The sequence below is a fragment of the Heterocephalus glaber genome, unplaced genomic scaffold (assembly GCF_053883595.1).
Source record: "Heterocephalus glaber isolate CG9 unplaced genomic scaffold, H.glaber_assembly_v1.0 deba00001594, whole genome shotgun sequence".
NCBI lineage: Eukaryota > Metazoa > Chordata > Mammalia > Rodentia > Bathyergidae > Heterocephalus > Heterocephalus glaber.
Genome location: NW_028258369.1, coordinates 10,453,059 through 10,473,392, shown reverse-complemented (window position 1 = coordinate 10,473,392; position 20,334 = coordinate 10,453,059). Strand labels below are relative to the sequence as shown.

The window sequence follows — 20,334 nt, the reverse complement described above, 5'->3', positions numbered from 1 at the left end:
ATACATAAGTACTTAACAGTCAATGTGAAGGTTAATTGCGATGTCAGTTTTACTTATTAAGCAGTAAAGGCCAGAAAATTGAGGGAAGAACCACCCCCAGATGTGGGCAGCACTTACCAATAGGCTGGCCTACATGTCAATGATCCACAGACACACCCGGAACTGTGCTTTGGAAGGCTGAAAAAACTGGAAGTGCCTGTCCAAGGTGATGGCAAAGACTGGAGCTCTTCCAAATGAGAACACTTTCTCCTTCTTTCCCTTTTTTATTTCTAGTCTTTGCCATTAATGCTCAACCTGTTATTAGGAAAATGTAATTCAAAACAAATACAACCAACCAAGACCTGGCAACTCTAATTCTAAAAAGACATTACTTTATACAGTTTTAATTCCTTGGAACTCTACTGCTTGTATTTTGTGTTTCTTGAGATAAGGTGAGATGGGGAAAGCCTGCCTTAGTAATTTCTTAAAAGTCTAGAAAGCTAGCAGCTTTAAACATTTCCCCTAACAGAAACAATCCCTGGGCGCCAGTTAGAAGGATTACCTTTTGGCATTTCCCAGCTGTAGCATGGAAGCATCAGCTAGAGGTTCTTATTCACTGCAGAGCTTGAAGTGGGTAGGGGTGAATTCTCCACATGCAACACCTGAAAGACTTTCAGCTCCTGCTGACTTTTGCAAGGTGGCCTTCAGGCTCTAAGAAGGAGATTTCTTTTTTGTACTGGGGATCAAACTTGTGCTTTCGAGGCAGGCGGTGGAACCACTGAGCTAAATCCCTGGCCCAGGTGATTTCTTTACACAGTGTATTGAGTGCCCAGTCTCTTGGATCCTGCCTGGAACTTAGGTGGATAAAAAGAGGGGACTGAAACACTCCCTCTCTAGCCATTAACGTGTGCTATCTACCCCAGAAACACAAGGGCCAGTAAAGTCACACTGTAGGGTACCCTATGCCTGACCCCATGGTCACCGTTAAAGGTGTTTCCCAAAGCTTAGGATTTTCAAAGTATTTTAAATCATGTATTTAATACATAGTCTTTTAATCATAGCATTTTAATCTATGTCTCTTCAACATAGGAGGCCTGGACTTGGCACCTAAGTGAGCCTGTTTGGCATGTTTATGTAGTGAACATAGAACAATACAAAACAGCCCACATTAATGAAGTTACATAAACACCACTCTAATTTGGCTCACTGGAAGGAGGATACTGTATTATTTTCAAATCCCAAGCTCTTGCTTTCAGGTGCTAGGAGAACTTGGTCTAATGATCGATAAACCCAGGCTTTGCTGCATGGCTAACAAACACTTGAAGAAGTACACTCAGATGAAAATGTTCTGGAATTAGTGATGATAGTTGCATAACTCTGTCAATGTACTAAAGACTATTGAATTGTGTATCTTAAAAAGGTGAGGGCCGGGGATTTAGCTCAGTGGTTCTGCTGCCTGCCTCGCAAGCGCAAGGTCCTGAGTTTGATCTCCGGTACCAAAAAAAAAAAAGTGAAGTGTATGGTATATGAATTCTCTCTCAATAATTTAAAGCACACTCAGAAGTAGGATTCCCCATGGAGGTCCCGACCCTGTGCTGATATAAAGAGTAACATAATATTTTTGCTGGTCTTAAGGGTAGAAGAGCCTTTCAACTTCCCCTATGGGGACCAAGGCTGGAGCTCTGGAGTCTGCTCTGCCAAATTCTAGCCGAGTGTCCTTGAGGAAGTTACTGTCTCATACCTACCTCATGGCATGGAGAAGACTCAGAACCATCCTGTGCACAGTGGGAACTCTGGACACATGGCCTGTTATGGTGCACTCCCACTGAAGTTGAAGCTTGGTGAGCAGAGGCCCACTGCTTCCAAGTATGTTCCCCTCCTGAGGGGGTAGCTCGTCCTTGGGTACAAGGCAGTTTGGAATCCTTAGAAGCCACCCCCAAGCCTTGCAACTAAATTTCATCTCCGATTTAAATCTTGACAGCCACACCTTGGAGTTTGTGGTCATCTTTAATTTTCTTACTGTGATTTCTGGGACCTTAGCCACACTCCATCAGAGATGCTAAACTCAACTGACCCAGGAGATACCAAGCCACCTGCTACCTTTCTACATGTACACATGGTCAACATCCAGTCTCATCAGGTTTTAAATTCTTATGTATCTTGAGTATTTCTGGTATCTATTGCAAAGTCCATGTCTCTATTAGATTATACCGCCTAAGTTTTAAATATTTTACTATTTGCTGGAGAAATTCTCCCTTTTAAAAATCCTGTAAGTTTCTTAGCTTTGTGTTTATTTGCTTATAGGAACTGTACAATTCTACTTTCAAGCTAGCAAAAAGAAATCTCACTGATTAGGACAAAGGAGAGTGCTGCTACTGTTAGCTTTCTTCACATGCATAGATCTTTGCATTTCCATCTATTCTAACAGCCTTCAGTCAAGTTTTAGATGTAATTTATTTCTTTGATTTTTTTTTAGTTTAGTTTTTCCTGTTTGTTGCACATATATAAAAGAACTACTGATTTTAATAGCTGCCTCTTCCTTATAAAATTATTCTGAGTTTTTCAGTTGTTTCAGGTTTCCTAGAGGGGATAAAAAAAAAAAAGAGTATCTGTAAAGGCTTCTGATTTCTAAGAATTCTCACTTGTTTTATCTTCATAACTGTGCTTCCTGAACAACACTAAGAAGTGGGAATGTAGGTTACCCCATGCTGTGCCCCCATGTAGTAGATCTACCTCTAGAAACAAATTAGTGTCTTGTCACCATTCGGACTGGAAAGGTTCACTGGAGATTTGGGCAGCCCAAAGAAGAAACACAGAACTGTGGACCGGGTTAGACATCTTTATTCTCAGCTACTCAGCTCAGCCCTGCATTGCAGTCATCAGGCCCCTAGCCCACCCATTTTGAAGCAGTCCTTGGCTGCTTAGTCTCCCGCCAACCCTCTCGGCAGTCTACACTGATACCAAAATACACAATAATGGTCATGTGCCAGTAACGACCTTGGTTATGTAAGTCATTTACACCAGCCAGTATCAACTTTGGCTGTAGAAGCTATTTACATTTGGGTATTGGAGATGCGCCTGTGCTGGGGTTCTCTGTATTTTTTTTTTGGTACCAGGGATCAAACTTGGGACCTTGCATTTGTCAGGCAGGCGGCGGAACCACTGAGCTAAATCCCCAGCCCTATGCTGAGGTTCTATTGACACAGAATCTATACTGCCTCCCACATCCCCTTCCGTTCACAGCCTGAACCACAGTACTGCCATCTTGTGCTTTTGTGTTTCTGTATTATTTCTGTATGTTTTATGTTTGCTTTCTAAATTTGGTTTATAAAGCATTTGAATAACAAAAAACCTGTATATACTATGAAAATGTTTAGAATGTTCACAAACTAGCAATTGTTCTTGGCCCCTATAGCCAGCACTCATGATGACATAAGCCATTCCTAATGCCCTGTCAAAGCCCTGTGTGTGGAATTAGTTAAGTGTCTTCTCCTGTGCCCTAACTCTGTCAACAGACTAGGCCCTCAGCTTCAGAGATGGCAGCCCAGAAGTTACCATGAGGGTGTTTAATTCTAGTCATGTCCACCTGGCTCCTGGTCTAGGCTAGTACCTTTTCCAGGCAGTAAACATGCCTGTGATTTAGATACAAAAAAGTTGGCCTAGGTTTCAGCTTCCTTGAAAATAAGGGTCAACATTTCTATTATAATTTTGTTTAAATGCCAACTTCCATGAGAAATACTGTCCTAGATTACACAAGGTTAAACGTGTCTTAGCTAGCTAGACAGTGTTTGTATAAAAGTACAGCAACTTAGCTGTACTCAGAAATTCATCGTGTTCTAGGGACAGGCCATCACTCAAGCTTGTTTCCACGGTTGGCTCCACCTGGCACTGACAGGAGAGGAATTTTTAGTAAGTTTGACAAGAATACCTGGGCAGGATTCAGGGTTCCCCCCCACCCGCCCCACATAGTCCCATGGGTTTTAAAAACCTGGTTTAGTTCCAGCACAATTTTTCAATGAGCTTACAAAGAAACAAACAAAAATACTAGCAAGTCATCACTGTTCAAGGAAAATATATTTCACATTAAGCAGAATGTACACATCATGCAAATGAGACATCAACATGGTCACAACAGTGCTGTGAGGTACAACACATCACACACACATACACACACATACACACACACACACACACACACACGCACGCACACACATGCACAAACCCCAGACATCTAGCAAAATAAAGCCATAAAAATGGCCAGGCATTTTTTAAGTCAGGCCATGGTACCATTTTGTGTGCTTATCAGAAAAGGGATTATCCCCGATATTCATCAAAATCAATGCTACTGCATTATTAGAGGCATGTATTTTATTTAGTATATATACATACACAAACATACACAGTTTTCATAACTAATAAATTCTTAAACTGTAGCTTCTTTAAAAGCACATGAATGAGATTACTATTGAGACTTGCAAATCTCTCAGAATTATGGTTCTCTCTAAATCCTTTATTACAAGTTTAAACAAAAGTTCCAAGGAAGAGGTCATTTATCTGAAAGTCACATTTTACCACAAGAAGAGAGAAAAAAAGAGAACACAGCATTATATGGCATAAAATTTGTGGGGCAAACATTCTAGTGTTATTTTTCCCCATTCAGATTTTTTTTAATGTTATAGTCTGTTAAAGTGACATACTGGGACCAATTTTGGGCCCCCTTGTTTCAGAGCACTATGCTTTTTATCTATGCCTGGTTTTATTACAGTTGAGCAAACATAGGAGCAAACAAAGAAAAACCCCAAGATCCAATAGAAAACAAGAGCAAACCCCAAACCAACCGCCTGCAAATGAGACACATTCAGTGTCATTCAACAGGAAGACCACTTGATAATTTGGAGGGACTACAGTGGGAGATTTGAAGGGGCAATACGAAGGGTCCTTGCCTGATTCAGTTGCCCATGCATATAAGAATATGCATAAGAGAACAGAAATGACTATGCATTGTTTAATTCTTCCTTACTCAATCAAATTGATCAACCCCAAAGGAATAATGTGGGGCAATGTATTTGCAGGTGGCAAAGCTTGAATAAAAAGACTTCTTGATAATATTTTAAAGAGAGAAAGCCCAGAGAGGGAAAAGCTCCTGAATTTCTTCTCCTTCTAAACAAAGGAAAGGAGCTATGCAGCCCAGGCTGAGAACATGTTTAACTAGAGTTGAGCAAATGCCTAGAATATTTATAGGAGGAGACATCTAAGTGCTTATGGGCTCTGACTCCAGGAAAGAGACCGACCACAAAGTGAACTTCCATGGCAGCATCACTCAGGTTACTTAGAGGGTCACTGTGATAATAGACAAGGACAGGCAGTGCTTTAGTAGCGGCAGAAGCTCCTAAATAGAACCGTAAGTGAAACTTTGCTAAAGCCCATTAAGGTGAAAAGTCTCAAGGTTTCTACCAAGAGATGCCAGTGTTTGACATACTACCTAGGAATACAGTTACATTCCAGTCTAATATCACAGCAGTTAAGGGTGACAGAAGTTTCTTCAGAGAGCCAGCAGCTGGGATTTGGCTACCAGCAGCTTCTTGGGTGCTCCAAACACCACCTGTGTCAATTCAAACACAAAACCACATGAGAGCAAGGCAGAAAATGAGGGTTTTGCACTTGGTAATTAGATTTTCCTTGGCTCATACAGTGTCTCAATAGAAGTACTGCAGTATTTTGCACAGGACCTTCCTTTTAGATGAGTTAGATTTTCCTTGTGTGAGACTTTCCTAAAACCTTCAGATGTTTTGTTGTTTTACCTTTGACCAAAGAATGGTCCTCCTCTACTGGGGAGGCTGTCTTCTTAACTGAGAGCACAGCTTTGGGGAGATGCACACAGAGCAGTGAGGGAGTAAGGGGATGCCCTCCTGCCAAATCTCCCTTGCATCAAAAGCTACAAATATTTAATGTCTCAAGAGTTGCCTTCTGTGACAGCCACTGTGACAACAAAACCCACCAATGTATTTTCAAACACTCCATAGTGAGGATGGGATGGTACCATTTTGATTGAAAAGGATTTGAGAACTAGACTATATAACATATAAAAATGTACACGCAGTATGAATAAAGTGATTGAGTCAAAAATGTTTTTTGGATTGGGATTTTACATTTCTTTTAGCGATGTAGGGAATAAATTTGAGGACTCATGAATATTCTCCTAAGCTTTGCAGATTTTCTGGCCCTTACTGGGTAGTAAGGTAAGTGAACTGAAGGGAAGCTAATTAAGTCAGGGTAAGCTAACAACAAAAGGAACCTCTTAGTAAATACTAGGCCATGCAATTTTCAGGGAAACAGACTGCTCGGGTGAATTAGTGTTTTAACTCATTTATGTGTAGTGTGCCATTTTTAAACACCCATAACAATGGAACATAATAGAAATTTTCTCTTCAGATTCTTGATCCTTGAATTTTTCTAGGTAACATAAATTTCATGCAAAATTTTAAAAATTGCAACCTTCCATATAAATAGGTTAAGTGTGCCAGAAAGTAGCTGCTCTTCTGAAGCAAGGATATAGTTTAGAAGTAACTTGTCATGCATTTCCTTTCATGTGTCAGCTGTTTTCCTGAGAACTGGGAGAAGGGGACTCTAAAAATTCATTGACTACAAGCAAGAGCTGACACCAGGTAGAAACAGGTATACCAAACACAGTGACTTTAGCTGTGTGGCCTCCCTAACCTATTACCTCATTTGAGAAATAAAAAGGTTGGACTAATGTATCTAAAAGTTTACCTTGATTTAGTATAAATTGTTTGATATGTTTTTTGGTCTATTAGTCTGGCTGTTAATCTGTGCTTATGGTAATTAACTTGATAAAGACTTAAATAAATCTGATGCTGGCAAAAAAGGCTGGACTAAATTATTTAGGCACTGAATTTCTAATAAAAGAAGTGAAACATCATAAAAATCCAGTGACAGAGGGCCGGGGATTTAGCTCAGTGGTTCCACCGCCTGCCTCGCAAGCTAAGGACCCGAGTTCGATACCCGGTACCAAAAAAAAAAAAATCCAGTGACAGAGAATACTGAGAATATAAAAATGTTTTTAAGAGTCTAAAGTAACAGGAGCTATAGAAGTTAAGTTATGAAGAGATTTGGTGATAGATCCTAATTATGTTTTTATTATTCAAAAACAAGCCCAAATTGAAGTAAATCAAGTGTGAAATGTGTGTATTTAAGTGCACATAACTACACAGTATATATAACCTAGATTCTTAAATGAGGGCCTGGGGATGTAGCCTAGTGGCAGACCATGTGTGAGGCAGACAGAGAGACAGACACAGAGAGACAGACAGAGAGAAAGATAGAGACAGAGAGAGAGAGAGAGAGACAGAGAGACACAGCGAGACAGAGAGAGAGACAGGCAGACAGGCAGCAGACAGAAACACAGAGAGGGAGTAGTTTTACTAACACTGCTTTGAAGCACTATGAGAGCTTCTATCCATGTCCCTGAAAAAGGTGCTACTTGAGATGGGCTGGTAGTCCAACCTTTAGCCAGTGTTCTCAGCCTTCCCACTCATATTCCCAAATAGTAGGGGCAAGGTGGGCAGGGCATGGAATAGAAGACTGTATATGAAAGAAGTACTTAAAATCCATCTCTGTTCTCATATGTGCTGCAATACATAACATATTTGTATTTGCATTCTTTCAGATAAAATTGGCCATGTTGGAGCTGAGGGATACTCATCCAATGTTCACACACCCTAGTTGGGAAGTTAATCAGCAGAAGACTATACCTTTCATTAAAGGGATGTTGCATTTGTCAACAGAAGGTGTTCAGAGTAGTCTCTTGGCCAGGACTGTTAAATCCCTCGATAAGGTTTTTGTTACAATCATCCATGCTGAGATTTTCACTGGATCTCTTGGGGAACGTCGGGGGACCAGTGAAGTCTAAGAGATCTTGAAGCGCTCGGGCATTACCAGTTCCATTTTGGTCCAGAGACACTCCAGGAATCATTTCACTCACTGGTGAAAATTCTGGGATGGAGATCAACTCTTCTTTGGAAACAGGACTAGAAGAGATGGAGACAGAGAGGAAGAGAGAGAAGGAGAGGGAGATGAGAGACTATGAGAACAACAAAGCACAATATGTTAATATGCTTCATTCTATTTGTAATATTTTGTTACATTACTCTTTTAGAGAAGAAGTGTTTAGAGACAGAGTTTGTGTGTGACATACTATAAAAAAATACATGGAAGGGGCGGGGATTTAGCTCAGTGGTTTCACCGCCTGCTGCACAAGCGCAAGGACCTGAGTTCAATCCCCGGTACCAAAAAAACAAACAAACAAACAAACATGGAAGTTCAAGTCTAAGAAGTGATAGACATAGGCCCCTAGGGAAGTAGACTGGACAGGTCTGTGAAGGCCAAGCTTACATTGAAAAAAGGAAAAACGCTACAGGCATGAGCACTTTATTACTGAGAGGCAAGGCCCTTCCAGAACTTTCAAAATGAGACATTCAAACAGAAAAGCAGCCAGAAGCTCAAAGCCTGATGAGGAAGGGCCCTAATTAACACTGGGGCTTCTGATGCCGCCTTTCCAGCAGTGCTGCTCTGGCTGAGCTGCTTTTCCTGCCCCTGGCCTCAGTCTCCTCCCCTGCAAAATGGGAAGAACAGTCAATTTCTCGCTCCCACAGCTCACATGAGTGTGAACGTGACTGTGCCGGGAAGAGTTCATGCCAAGTCACCTGGGTGCTCAGTTCAGGTTGGGGACCGGGGTGGGGATCATTAACAAGGACCTCATCCACTTAATTAGCTAATCTCACCCACTGTCTCCTCTCTAAAGCTAGGCTTTCAATCCACCCCAACTTATCTAGCTCTGCCTAGCCAAGCCTCATTGTTTCTCCATTCTCCCCCTAGAGATGGAAGGAGTTCCACTGCTGCTTGCTATATGCCAAGCCAATCCAGGCACAGGAGTCGTGGGCTGGGAAATGAGGCCCTGTTCCCAGGAGTCTCTTAATAACCAGAGTAAGGCTGGTTTCTCTTTCTTAAGATCTTGGAGAAGAATCTAGAAAAACCAGTTTAACTGAAGCAGCTCAGATGATCCACCTCCCTCCCACCTGAACCCAGTTGAAGGAAAGTGACTAACCTGACAGCATTTCTGGTGTTTGAAGCCTTGACAAAAGGCCTAAGCAGAAACACTGTCCCATCTTTATTTTTCCCTATCTCTATCCCCAGGTTTAACATGCTCCTGCTAGCTTGAACCACTGGTGGTGCACACACGACTGTCCCATCAGGTGGCTTGTACACTGGCGGTACAAATGGATCTAATCACTTTTATCGGTCTTTGTACTAATAAAATTAGTAAAAAGCCATCTGATGAGACAGTCATGCAGGTACCACTGGTGGCTCGAGCCGCTTGGCAGCAAGACATATGAACTGTGGCCCCATCGTGAATGTGTTCAAACAAATGGTCAGACCATGGGGAAAAGAAAATGTCACCCTACGCTTGGGTACAGCGGCCAGGAGTCACACCTCTCTCTAAGGGAGAACTCAGTGTGCAAAGCCCTTCCTTGAACCCTGGCCAGTGGTACCATGTCTTGTCACTCCTCTCCCTCCACCCAAAACACATAAGAGTAACTATAACTTGCTCAATATGGGGGTGGATATATGTCGTATTAACTCTAAAGATTGTCTCAGTTACTTGAGAGGCTGAAGCAGGAGGATTACAAGTTCTAGGTCAGCCTGGGCAACTTAGTGAGAACCCATCTCAAAATAAAAAGGGCTGGGATGTAGCTCAGTGGTAGAGTGCTTGTCTAGCATGCATGAGGCCCTGCATTTAATCCCCAGTACCAGAAAAGAAAAGATGGCTTCAGTTGTTTTTCTGCTGGGGGCAGAATGGAACCAGTTAGGGAAAGCCTGTCACGGTGGTAGTGTTGGGGAGGGAAGATTAAGCAAGGTGCTGGGGAGTCCTGTTTTCAGTTTCCACAAAAGTTGGTCTACTGATGATGGAACTGTTGCACCCTGGACTTTCACACATCTGGCTCCAGTCAAGTAAGGATGAATTGGATATTTACAATCAGTGTCCCAAGAACCCCACCTCCACTCTTACCCCCAGACTACGCTGAGAACTCAGAGCCAAGGAAAGAAGGGTAAGCTTTGGCAGGATGTCACTCTCTCCTGACTCAGAGAACCACTCCCTACTCCAAGGCCATCCACTTCAACGCCTCTGCCTTAATCCCATGCCAATTAGTTCTTTTGTCTGAGATTAATTTGCCAGATGATGTTATCTACAAACATGAAACCAATTTAAGAATGATTTAGGTTTTTAGGATCCAAAAGCAAATTAGTTCCATTATTAAGTCTCCAGTGACAAGTTTACTTAAATAGGAGACTCTCTACCAAAGGGACCCAGTTGGCAGCCTGGCCAGATCCCCTTTACCCACAGATGCACCCATCTCCAGCAGTAGAGAGTGGGCTGCTGAAGACTCACAGTTGCCACCTTCTCTCCCGACAAATTCCTTTGGCTGATGAAAGCCACAGTTAGTCCTGTAACTCCCACCCTACAGGGTCCACAGTGAATGAGTGTGAGCATGGTACAAAAGCCACCTGCCTTGTCTCAATCAGACAACTCTCTAGAGGAAATTCAGCCTCCAGAGCTCCTGTGGAATTGTCTGAGAACACACTGTTGCTTAGTGTCTTCCCTCCCTGCCCTTCCTCCTGAGAAATTCCAGAGAGTCCTTCCCTAACAAATCATATGCCAGAGGGCCAGGATTTAGCTCAGTGGTTCCGGCGCCTGCCTCGCAAATGCAAGGTTCTGAGTTTGATCCCTGGTACCAAAAGAAAATCATATGCCAGAAACTCCATCCCAGGTTCTGATTCCAAGCAAGACTCTGGTATTATTCCACTGACAGCTTTCCTATAGAGTCAACCAAGTCTGCTTTAGGTGATTCGGTTGTGTAAAAGCTGAAGAAACTAACTAAAAGACAGCGACAGTGTTTGGAGAAGAGATGGAGTTCAAACGCAAAAGAAACGGACAGACCTCACATCCATAGACTGAGCTTCTTCAGTTGAATCATCCAGACTGTTTGATTTTCCATCAAGGGCACCCAGATGAACAAGTCCCCCAACTGGTTTACGCCCATTAGAGCAAACATCTTGTGGAAAAGCTTCGGGGGCAGTGCGCCCCACGCCATTAATTTCCTGGCATGTGTTCAAACTGTTGAGTTCTGATCAAGAACACAAAATCCTCATGTGAATCTTAAAATATCCAGTAACAATGAAATAATAACAAAGTAATTAATTTAATCCTCTGCTTCACCAATAATACAACATCTTTTGTGAAAAGAATCACCAATAATCCCATGTAATCACCTTCACACAGGGGAAGAGAAGATAAATCACATTAAAATTATCTACAGGGCAACAGTAGAAGAGAAGAGCCAGGTCTCAGTAACACCTGACAGCAGTTAACCTGGAAAGCATTGAGGGCCAGCAGACAGCATGCCTTCCATGCCAGGATCATCAGAGTAACTGAGGAAGCCAGTGGTCTTCTAAATGGATCTGTGCTAGAGACGCCCCAGGAAGGGAAACTGCTAGCAGTCACACTCTTGGGACGCATGTGCTTTACCCCTGCAGGAAGCATTATGAGCCCTCACTGCTGAAAGGCATAGCCTAAGCACACTTACCTATTTTGTTGGGGACAACTGGTTTTATTTTATTTTCCACACACACAACAGGCTGAATCTCCACTTTGGGGTCTTCTTTCTGAAAAGAGAGGGTGGATGAAAAAGAGGGAAGGGTGACATTACATAGTAAAACAAGTGCTTCTTTAAAGCAAGAGAAGATATTTGGATCCCTGCTGGGCCATCGGCCTGGTTCACAGTAAGTCTTTGTATCTTCAGCTGTTTCCCTTATTAATATGTCACCATTCTCTCTCTCTCTTTTTTTTTTGTACCAGGGATCGAACTCGGGTCCTTGCGCTTGTGAGGCAGGCGGTGGCACCACTGAGCTAAATCCCTGGCCCCTACCATTCTCTTTTGAATTCATGGACCACTATGACTCTCCCTGCATGCCCACCTGCTCTGAGGAAATTATTTACTTGCTCCATCTCTGAAGCTTCTTTTTTCTTTCAGGACCCTGTATCTTCTTTAACCTAGACAAGAATGGAGCATGAAGAGTCCATTTTTTCCTGGCTAATTCTCTCCAAGACCTAAAACTACACTGACTGTATCCTGCTGTTCTTTTCCACTCAGCACATAATGATCATCTGAAGTCCTTACCTTCACTTCTGGAGACACGTCACTCTTCCTTGTTCTCTTCATGATTTCATCTATTCTCTGAAAACAAAAGGTAAGAGGACTGTAGGGCCAAAACCATCAAAAAGTAGTTGGGTCTACAAGCAATTTCACATTTCTCAGAAAACTTGTAAAAGTCAAATGTCAGCAGAGGCTAATTAGTATAGAAAAGTTCTCCACTGTTTTTGTAGATGTATACCTCTGGCCTATGAACAATGTTAAATGAAATGCACCAGTGCATATCTAGAATCAATATTTCAATTTATATCCCAGCTTTTTCCTTCTTCTTAGGTTTCCTATAAGTCAACAAATCACTACCTAGCATTCAAGAGTATCACCCTTGATACTCTGAGCTGAGGCTCAGGAGGGAAGACCATAGGCTGGTCTCCTGGCTCCGGGCCTACAGGAACACAAAGCCCAGGCCAAGCCCAGCAGTGGTGAACCCATGGCACACATGCTATAGTGGGCTGTTTGTCTCACTGAAAGCTCTAAAAGGTTTGCCATCACTGGCCTAGGGCATCACAAGAATAGGCCCTTATGATCAGTCTCCTTAAACCCAACTTTATCCATAAGTACATTAAGTGTAAAGGGACTAAACATGCCAATTAAAAGACAAAGACATGCCTGCTGCGCAAGTGCAAGGACCCAAGTTCAATCCCTGGTACCAAATAAAAGACAAAGACAATCAAACTGGATTATAGCAAGTCCTGAACATATGCTGTTTGCAACAGATCCTCTTATAAGGACACATGCATAGGTTCAAAGTAAAAAGATGGAAAAAGATTTACCATGCAGACACTAATCATAAAAAGGCTGCCAAAGCAGATTGTTAAAAAATATTATTAGAGTTAAGAAGGACATTTTATAATAAAGGGTTCAATTCAGCAGGAAATTTAATAATCTAAAATATACATTCAACTAAAAGCAGGGCTTCAAATATGTAAAACAAAAACTGACAGGCCTGAAGAAAAATGGACAAATCCATAATCACAGATTGAGCTCTATAACAGTCCTTTCTCAGTAACTGACAGAACAAGATGACAAAAAACAAAGATACGGATTTGAACAGCACTATCAATGAAATTGACCTAATTGACAATTCTAAGAACACTCTTTCCAATCACTGCAGAACGCAGCTGGATTTACTTCCTGTTCCCGCCTTACCCTCATTTTAAGTCCTCATCACTCAGCCCTTACCTTCTTCCTCTCCAGTCGCTCCTGCTCAATCTGCAGCATTATTTGTTCTCTTTCTAGACGCATCTGTTTAGCAGCCTCCTGGGCCTTTGCTTCTGATGCTTCTTTCTGCAAGAAAACAGGTAAACCAAGGTGCAGGCTTTATGAAGCCAAAAAAACACCAGTAATTGGTCATTTGAGAGATGCAAATGAAAACAACACTGAGATTCCACTTCACTCCAGAAAGAATGGCTGCTATCATGAAATCAACCAATAACAAATGCTGGCGGGGCTGTGGGGAAAGAGGAACCCTGCTCCACTGCTGGTGGGAGTATAGACTGGTGCAAGCACTGTGGAAATCAGTATAGAGAGACCTCAAAGACCTAGGACTGGAAATCCCATTTGACCCCGCTATTCCACTGCTGGGGATCTTCCCCAAAGAATTAAAAGAATCATACCACAGTGATGTATGTGTGCCCATGTTCATAGCAGCGCAGTTTGTAATAGCTAAAACTTGGAAACAGCCCAAATGCCTATCAACTGGAGACTGGATAAAGAAAATGTGGTTTTTTTATAAAATGGAGTACTACTCAGCCATAAAAAATGAGAAATTAGAGACATTTATAGCTAAGTGGGTGCACATTGAGGCAATACTCTTAAGTGAAATAAACAGGACACATATGTGTAAATACCAAATAGTTTCTCTGGTGTGAGAAACTGAAAGTGTAAATAAGGACTAAATGTATGAAATACATTTATGAAATAAATTTATTTAATTTATTTCATATGAAATAGGAAGAAAAGGGGCAAAGGGGAAGGAAGTGGGAGGGCTAAGGGAAAGGATAGAAGGGAATGGGATTAATATGAGAAAATGGAAAAATAGGAACAAAATTTTTGTAAATAGGGAGGGCTGGAGGGGTTGAAGGGAGGGCTGGGAAAGGGTGAAAAACAAGAACCAAGAGAGACTATGGAAAGGTGCAAATTTCCAATGATGAATGTCATTATATTGTATACCTAAAATGTACCAATTATTAGAATGAATAATCGATAATGTAAAATAGGAATAAAAGGTCCAAAGGGGTAGGGGTAGTGGGAGGCACAGGGGAAAGGAAAGAAGGGAAAGGAAAAAATGATGAGAAACGGAAAAAATGGAAATAAAGTCTTTGTAAATAGGGAAGGGTGGAGGGGGTGAAGGGAGGGCTAGGAATGGGGAAAAAATAAGAACCAAGATGCATTATATAAAGGTCCAATTCCCAATGAGAAATGTAATTGTGTTGTATACCTACAATGTACCAATAAAAGAATTTAATACAAAAAAAAAAAACACCAGTAATTCTCTAGGCTTTGAACAAGTTCCTTCTTCCCATCATCTATAACAAAGTGGATGCCCCTCTCATACTCAGTGTGGATTTATACAACCTGCTTTATGATACAGCAAATGTGGTTAGGCTTTATCCATATATCTCAGCCCACCATGCAAATCATCTGCGGACAGTTCTCTTATATGGCCAAAGTCTCTGTCTGTGGGCCAAAGGTTTCCAGGAGTTAATTCCCCAAGGATCAACCTTCCACAAACAGGGTGGTGTTGGCAGATAAATTGTTCAGACTCCTCATTCTTCAGAGGGACAATTTTAAAGCATGCATGATCCCCAGTCTCTCAAGGGATCCCAATGGTGTTGAGTTCCAGTTGCCCATAATAACCCCTTCATTAATTTGCCTTACTCTCTCTTGCTCCCCAAGCAGCTTGATGGGATCCCCTCTCAAACTACTGGCACCCAAATTCTTATCTCAGGGTCTGCCTTTGGGGAAACCCAAACTCATAGATAGCAAACTTGTCCCATGTAACTTATATTTAACGACTAGTCCGGACAGTTTAAGAAAAAAAACTTTTAAGTAATGATTACGAGTCATTCAAATTAAATGAATTTCACCTAACATTTACTAAGGCTCTTGAAAAACGAAGTAAGAAAGTCTATCTGAAGACTCAGATTGTACCTGCTTTTCAATCATGGCTTTTTCTTGCTTCTCTTTCAGCAACTGCTCCTCCTCAGCCTTCCGCTTGGCTTCCTCTCCTGCCTTTCTTTTTTCTTCCTCTTCCTGGCGCTTCTGTTCCTCTTCTTGCTTATGGGCTTCTTCTTCTAGGCGCTGCCTTTCCTCCTCTGCCTTTCTTATTGATTCCTCTTTCTCCTGCCTTTTGAGAATGTAATTGGTATCAGAAGAAGACACAATCAAAAGGCAAACTTCCAAAGAACCATATACTGACAGTAGTGGGTAATGCTCAGCACGTTAACAAATACATGCACTGGAATTCGTAATCATGTAATAAAATGACCGATCCTTCCTAGAAATCCATTCCAGTCTGAATGTTTACCAAAAAATGTTAACCAGGCTTGACTGTAAAGTTTGTAGGACAAAGAGTAACAACATATTGTATTTGAGGTATTTTTTTTGTTTTTTTGTTTGAGGTATTTTTTTGTTTTTTTGTTTTGGTACCTGGGATTGAACTCGGGTCCTTGAGCTTGCACAGCAGGCGGCCAAACCACTGAGCTAAATCCCCAGCAAGTAAAAACATATTGATCTGTGATGCCTACTTAATGACTTCATCTCTATAAATGATGGTGATGACACAGGAAGCCACTCTCCATCATTCTTATTTAATAACAATTCTTTCTTTTAAACTAAGCACAAAAAATTAAAACCAATTAAAGCTAGAAAAACTGGGAGATGTTGCAATGGCCACAAATGTGCCAGTCGGTAATTAAAAAGCAGTGACCACGAGCTCAACAAGTTTACTTTGGGTTCTAATTGGTATATGACTTTTGAAGTAAACAGTGGAAGAAAATGTTCAACAGAAACTCAAAACACCTATTTTCCATTTATTTTAGCAATCTTTAGAAGTATATTTTAGCTTTTAGTCTTTGTTATATAAAATTAAGTGACATTTAGATATTTTTATCCATAGATGAATAACAATAAAGAGCTCTAAGCAGTGAGGGAAAATTCTACAATGTCTAAAAGCTTGTTTTTAGATTTCTAATGTTCTTCCTACTTACAAGTGTGCCACTTCCCTTGGGTAGTCATGGCAATGTAAACTATGGGCAAGATCCACATTGCATTCTGACTGTGGCACTTGTGTGATACTTGGAAACTCACCCAACATTTCTGATGCTCATTTTTAAATGGGAATATACTTACTGTTATACTACCGCTCCGTGACATTATTATGAGAATTGAGATCATGCATGGGTATGCCTGGCCTGGAACATTCTCAAATGTTAGTTTTACAATTTAAAATTAATCCTCCTTCCAACCCCAAAGTCCATTTAAGTGCATCTACAAATCTGTATGTTTTTCAGAAATTACCTTCATTTGGAAGCACACGACACTGACTTACTGAGGTGCTGTTATGTTGTTATAAAAAGATCAAGACAAAGTCTTTTTTTTTTTTTGGTATTGGGGATCGATCTCGGGTTCTTGCGCTTGCGAGGAGGCAGTGAAACCACTGAGTTAAATCTCCGGCCCAAAAATGTACTGATTGTATTATTTTCTTTCTTTCTTCCTTTTTTTTTTTTTTTTTTTTGGTGCCGGGATCGAACTTGGGTCCTCGCGCTTGCACAGCAGGTGGCGAAACCACTGAGCTAAATCCCCAGCCCTAAGACAAACAGTCTTTCCATCCTAATGGTCAGCTTCAGGAATCAGGCAAATAGCCTTTGTCTTACCAAAGAAATATTTTAAGAGGTGAAGAAATATATAAAGGCATTAGCCCAAGACTTAACAGTGCATAATAACATACTCTATGCCAGCAGAGGTCAAAGAGCCTGGAAGCACTGTGAAGAAACTAAAATTTAAATAAGTATTCTACAGAAGTGCATCTGGGGGCCTAATCAGAAAGAAACTCCCATTCTTTGAGATTTTATAATCTAATATTAGGTACTATTTCCAATACAGAATTATAAAAAAATAAATGTGTTAATAACAAAATTTATCCAAATGTTAAGCACAGAACTATTTCCTTTTTTATCCCTTTCTAAAAAGCCAGTAGTAATTGACCCAGAGAAATTAAAACACAAAGGATACCCAATATGTGAATTAACACATAAGTTACTTCCAAAAGGATCTGTTATAGTCATCTTCAGGGTCTGAAAACCCACTTCTTCCATTTTTACCATCAGGACTTTGAAGTGTCTGGATGGACACATGCACTGACACCCTATGGCCCCTAAATCACCTCAGTCCTCATTATCACCCAAAATAGATTCTTCCCTGTAAGTCCATCAGCCCCTGCTTGTCCTTTCCATGGTGCCTCCATGGAAATTCTGTCTTCTACAGACAGGAGAATACTGTGCTTCTCCCAAAGTAGGTGAAAACTGGCAACACACATACATACACAGACTGGCTTCCCCTGTGTGAATCCAGGTCCTTCATAATCCTCTCGAAATACTCAGATCTTTATTTCATCCTTTTCCCTACTGCCCTCTGCTGAAGGCCACTCAGCCCACCACCTTTGCTATTGTTACTAAGTTCCCTGGAGTTTGAAAGACTTGTGGGTTCTTGTGGTTACTCTCCAAGCCCACGTCTCCCTTCATCACTAAGTAGAAAGCAAAAGAAAATAGAGCACTGTTACCATATGGCATTTAGCTGATACAGCCTTTGTCCCTGTTGCTAGCCACTGGTGAGAATATTCATATAATGGCCCCTGTCTCTCAACCTCCAGCGCTTCACCCCCTCTTCTGTTCTACCTTGTCACATCTTACATCATTGACATGTGCTCAGCTTTTAATTCCTGGTTTTTGTGGGGGGTTTTGGTACCGGATATCGAACTCGGGAACTTGCGCTTGGGAGAAAGGTGCCGGAACCACTGAGCTAAATCCTGAGCCCCAGCTTTTAATTGTTTAATCTTCACTGTTCCTATGTGCTTAAAAGTTTTCATTTTCAAAGAAAAGCTTAACTTCCATCATTAACCTCCTTTGATCTGATCTCACTTCTTCCTTCTGCCTCTTTCTCTGGTGGTCTGCAGTGGTGAACACTGTGTAGTCAACTTGCATCTGCTTCCCTTTTCTCTCAGTGCCCCACCCCAGGCATCTGATTCCCTCCTGAGCATTTCTGTGATGGCATGGAGGTCACTCTGTTGCCCAATGCCAGGCCCAGGTGACCCCAGGACCACTTGTGGCCTTCTTAGACCACCCAGCACTGGTTGGGAAAAAGCATAAACAAAGATAACAGGTTATGTGCGCCTCTGTCTCGGCTGACACAATTTTAATCCCACTCTTTGGAGCTCCTATGGACAGTTCAAATTGCCACCTTTTCTCCATCTTCATCTTCCTCCTTAGTTGATGGCATCACCAGCCATTTTTTGAAGATTAACTGGTTTTATTGTATAATTTTTAAAAACTCCAAGAGGAAGGGTAGACATGGATGTGAGTGGATGGCACAATGATGCGATTAATCCAGAACAGATCCTACACTTTATACATTGGATGCATGTTTCATAAACAGATGATTGACTGAAGAATCAGAAGTTGTTTTACCTCACATGGCCTTTTTCACATACACCATACCTTGACTTAAATGAGTGATTCATGGAGCCTCTCTTTTCCAGTTATGCAAAAGAGAGTGTAATAACAGGAACTACGTGAGGGAACTGTCATTTTTTTGACAGTTGAGTATCTAACCCTCCATTTCCACCTGATATTCTTAGTAATTCTACATTGAGTATAGTATTTTTTTCTTTAAATTTAATATTTGTTCAAATATAAAATGACATTTCTATAGGTATGTCTGAATTTTTTTTTAAAATCACATAATCCTGCCTTTCTTCCACTGTTAAAAATCAGTTCATGGAGTGGCCCATTCTCACTCTGCAGAGCATACTTCTTTTCTTACCTTTAATACTTTTAATAAACGTAAAGCCTCACTACCTTTTGTGCCTATCTTGACCAATTTTTTTTTTTTTTGTACTGGGCATTGAACTCGGGTCCTTGTGCTTGTGCAGCAGGCGGCGAAACCACTGAGCTAAATCCTCGTCCCTCTTGACCAATTTTTTGATCAAGACAAGAACTAATCATTTTACAGAGAAGACTGAGGTCACCTGATTTGAGCTTCTTAGACTTCACTCCTTTATGGTATTATGGCTGAGAAAATTTCCCTTTTCTTCCTCTGCTTAGATGCAAAGGATTGCAAATGCCACTACTTGTACTATGAATCCCACACCCTGCTGGTAGCTTCACGTTCTTCTTGCTAGCCCCTCTTCCTTCTAATGCCAGTTGTACATTTCTATATGTACCTTTCCATGCCCTAAAAAATATATAGATCTCAAGCATCCCAAGTCACCCTCCTTAGTTCTCTATCTGCTTTCCACTTGTGACCATGGAATGACAAGCTTACACTCAGGGGCTCTACCTCTCTTCTCAATAATTTCCCACCAAAAATCTCTGCTCACCTCCTAAATCCCAAGACCAGTAGTCTTCCCTCAACCTGGACATGTCTCACAGACGCGACAGCCTGAACATCTCTTCCACAAGACCCTTTCTTCAACCCTGTGCCAAGGGAGGCTGTGTTTTCCTGGCTCCTTACTTCGGCTGCGGCCCAAGCCCCATTCAGAGAGGTCTTGCCTGCTCTAGTTCATACCAAGACCACCTGACACCTGGAGGCTCCACTAGCAAGAAGCCAGGTCTGAACAGTCCTGGGGACCTCTGCTTGCAACTCCAGGAAAAGGGCCCTCACTTGGACACCAAACTTCAGCCTGGCTACACAACTTTACTTGTGGGCTGCCCTGCCTGAATATTCTTTGATTTGAGCCTCTAGCAGTTACTTCAGCTTCTTAATGTGACTTCATGTGATATATTTTGGAATACCAGTAAGATCTCTTGCTTGCTAGTTTCTACCAGTGCCTTGCCCACAGTAGATCTGG

General features: G+C 41.5%; 1 protein-coding gene across 6 annotated transcripts in view; it reads right to left on the bottom strand.

The window, feature by feature from the left end:
- Positions 1–4,329: 4,329 nt before the first annotated feature.
- Positions 4,330–20,334, bottom strand: part of Map7d2 (MAP7 domain containing 2) — a 128,717-nt gene continuing 112,712 nt past the window's right edge. For all 6 annotated transcript variants that reach the window (XM_004866169.4, XM_013066046.3, XM_004866167.4 and 3 more), the window contains 7 exons: positions 15,420–15,615; positions 13,449–13,553; positions 12,237–12,293; positions 11,643–11,721; positions 10,997–11,183; positions 7,752–8,027; positions 4,330–5,581 (listed from right to left, as the gene is read on the bottom strand). In XM_004866169.4, the coding sequence (XP_004866226.2) occupies positions 7,778–8,027; positions 10,997–11,183; positions 11,643–11,721; positions 12,237–12,293; positions 13,449–13,553; positions 15,420–15,615 (874 nt within the window). In that variant the 3' untranslated portion in view covers positions 4,330–5,581; positions 7,752–7,777. The remainder of the gene's footprint in view (positions 5,582–7,751; positions 8,028–10,996; positions 11,184–11,642; positions 11,722–12,236; positions 12,294–13,448; positions 13,554–15,419; positions 15,616–20,334) is intronic.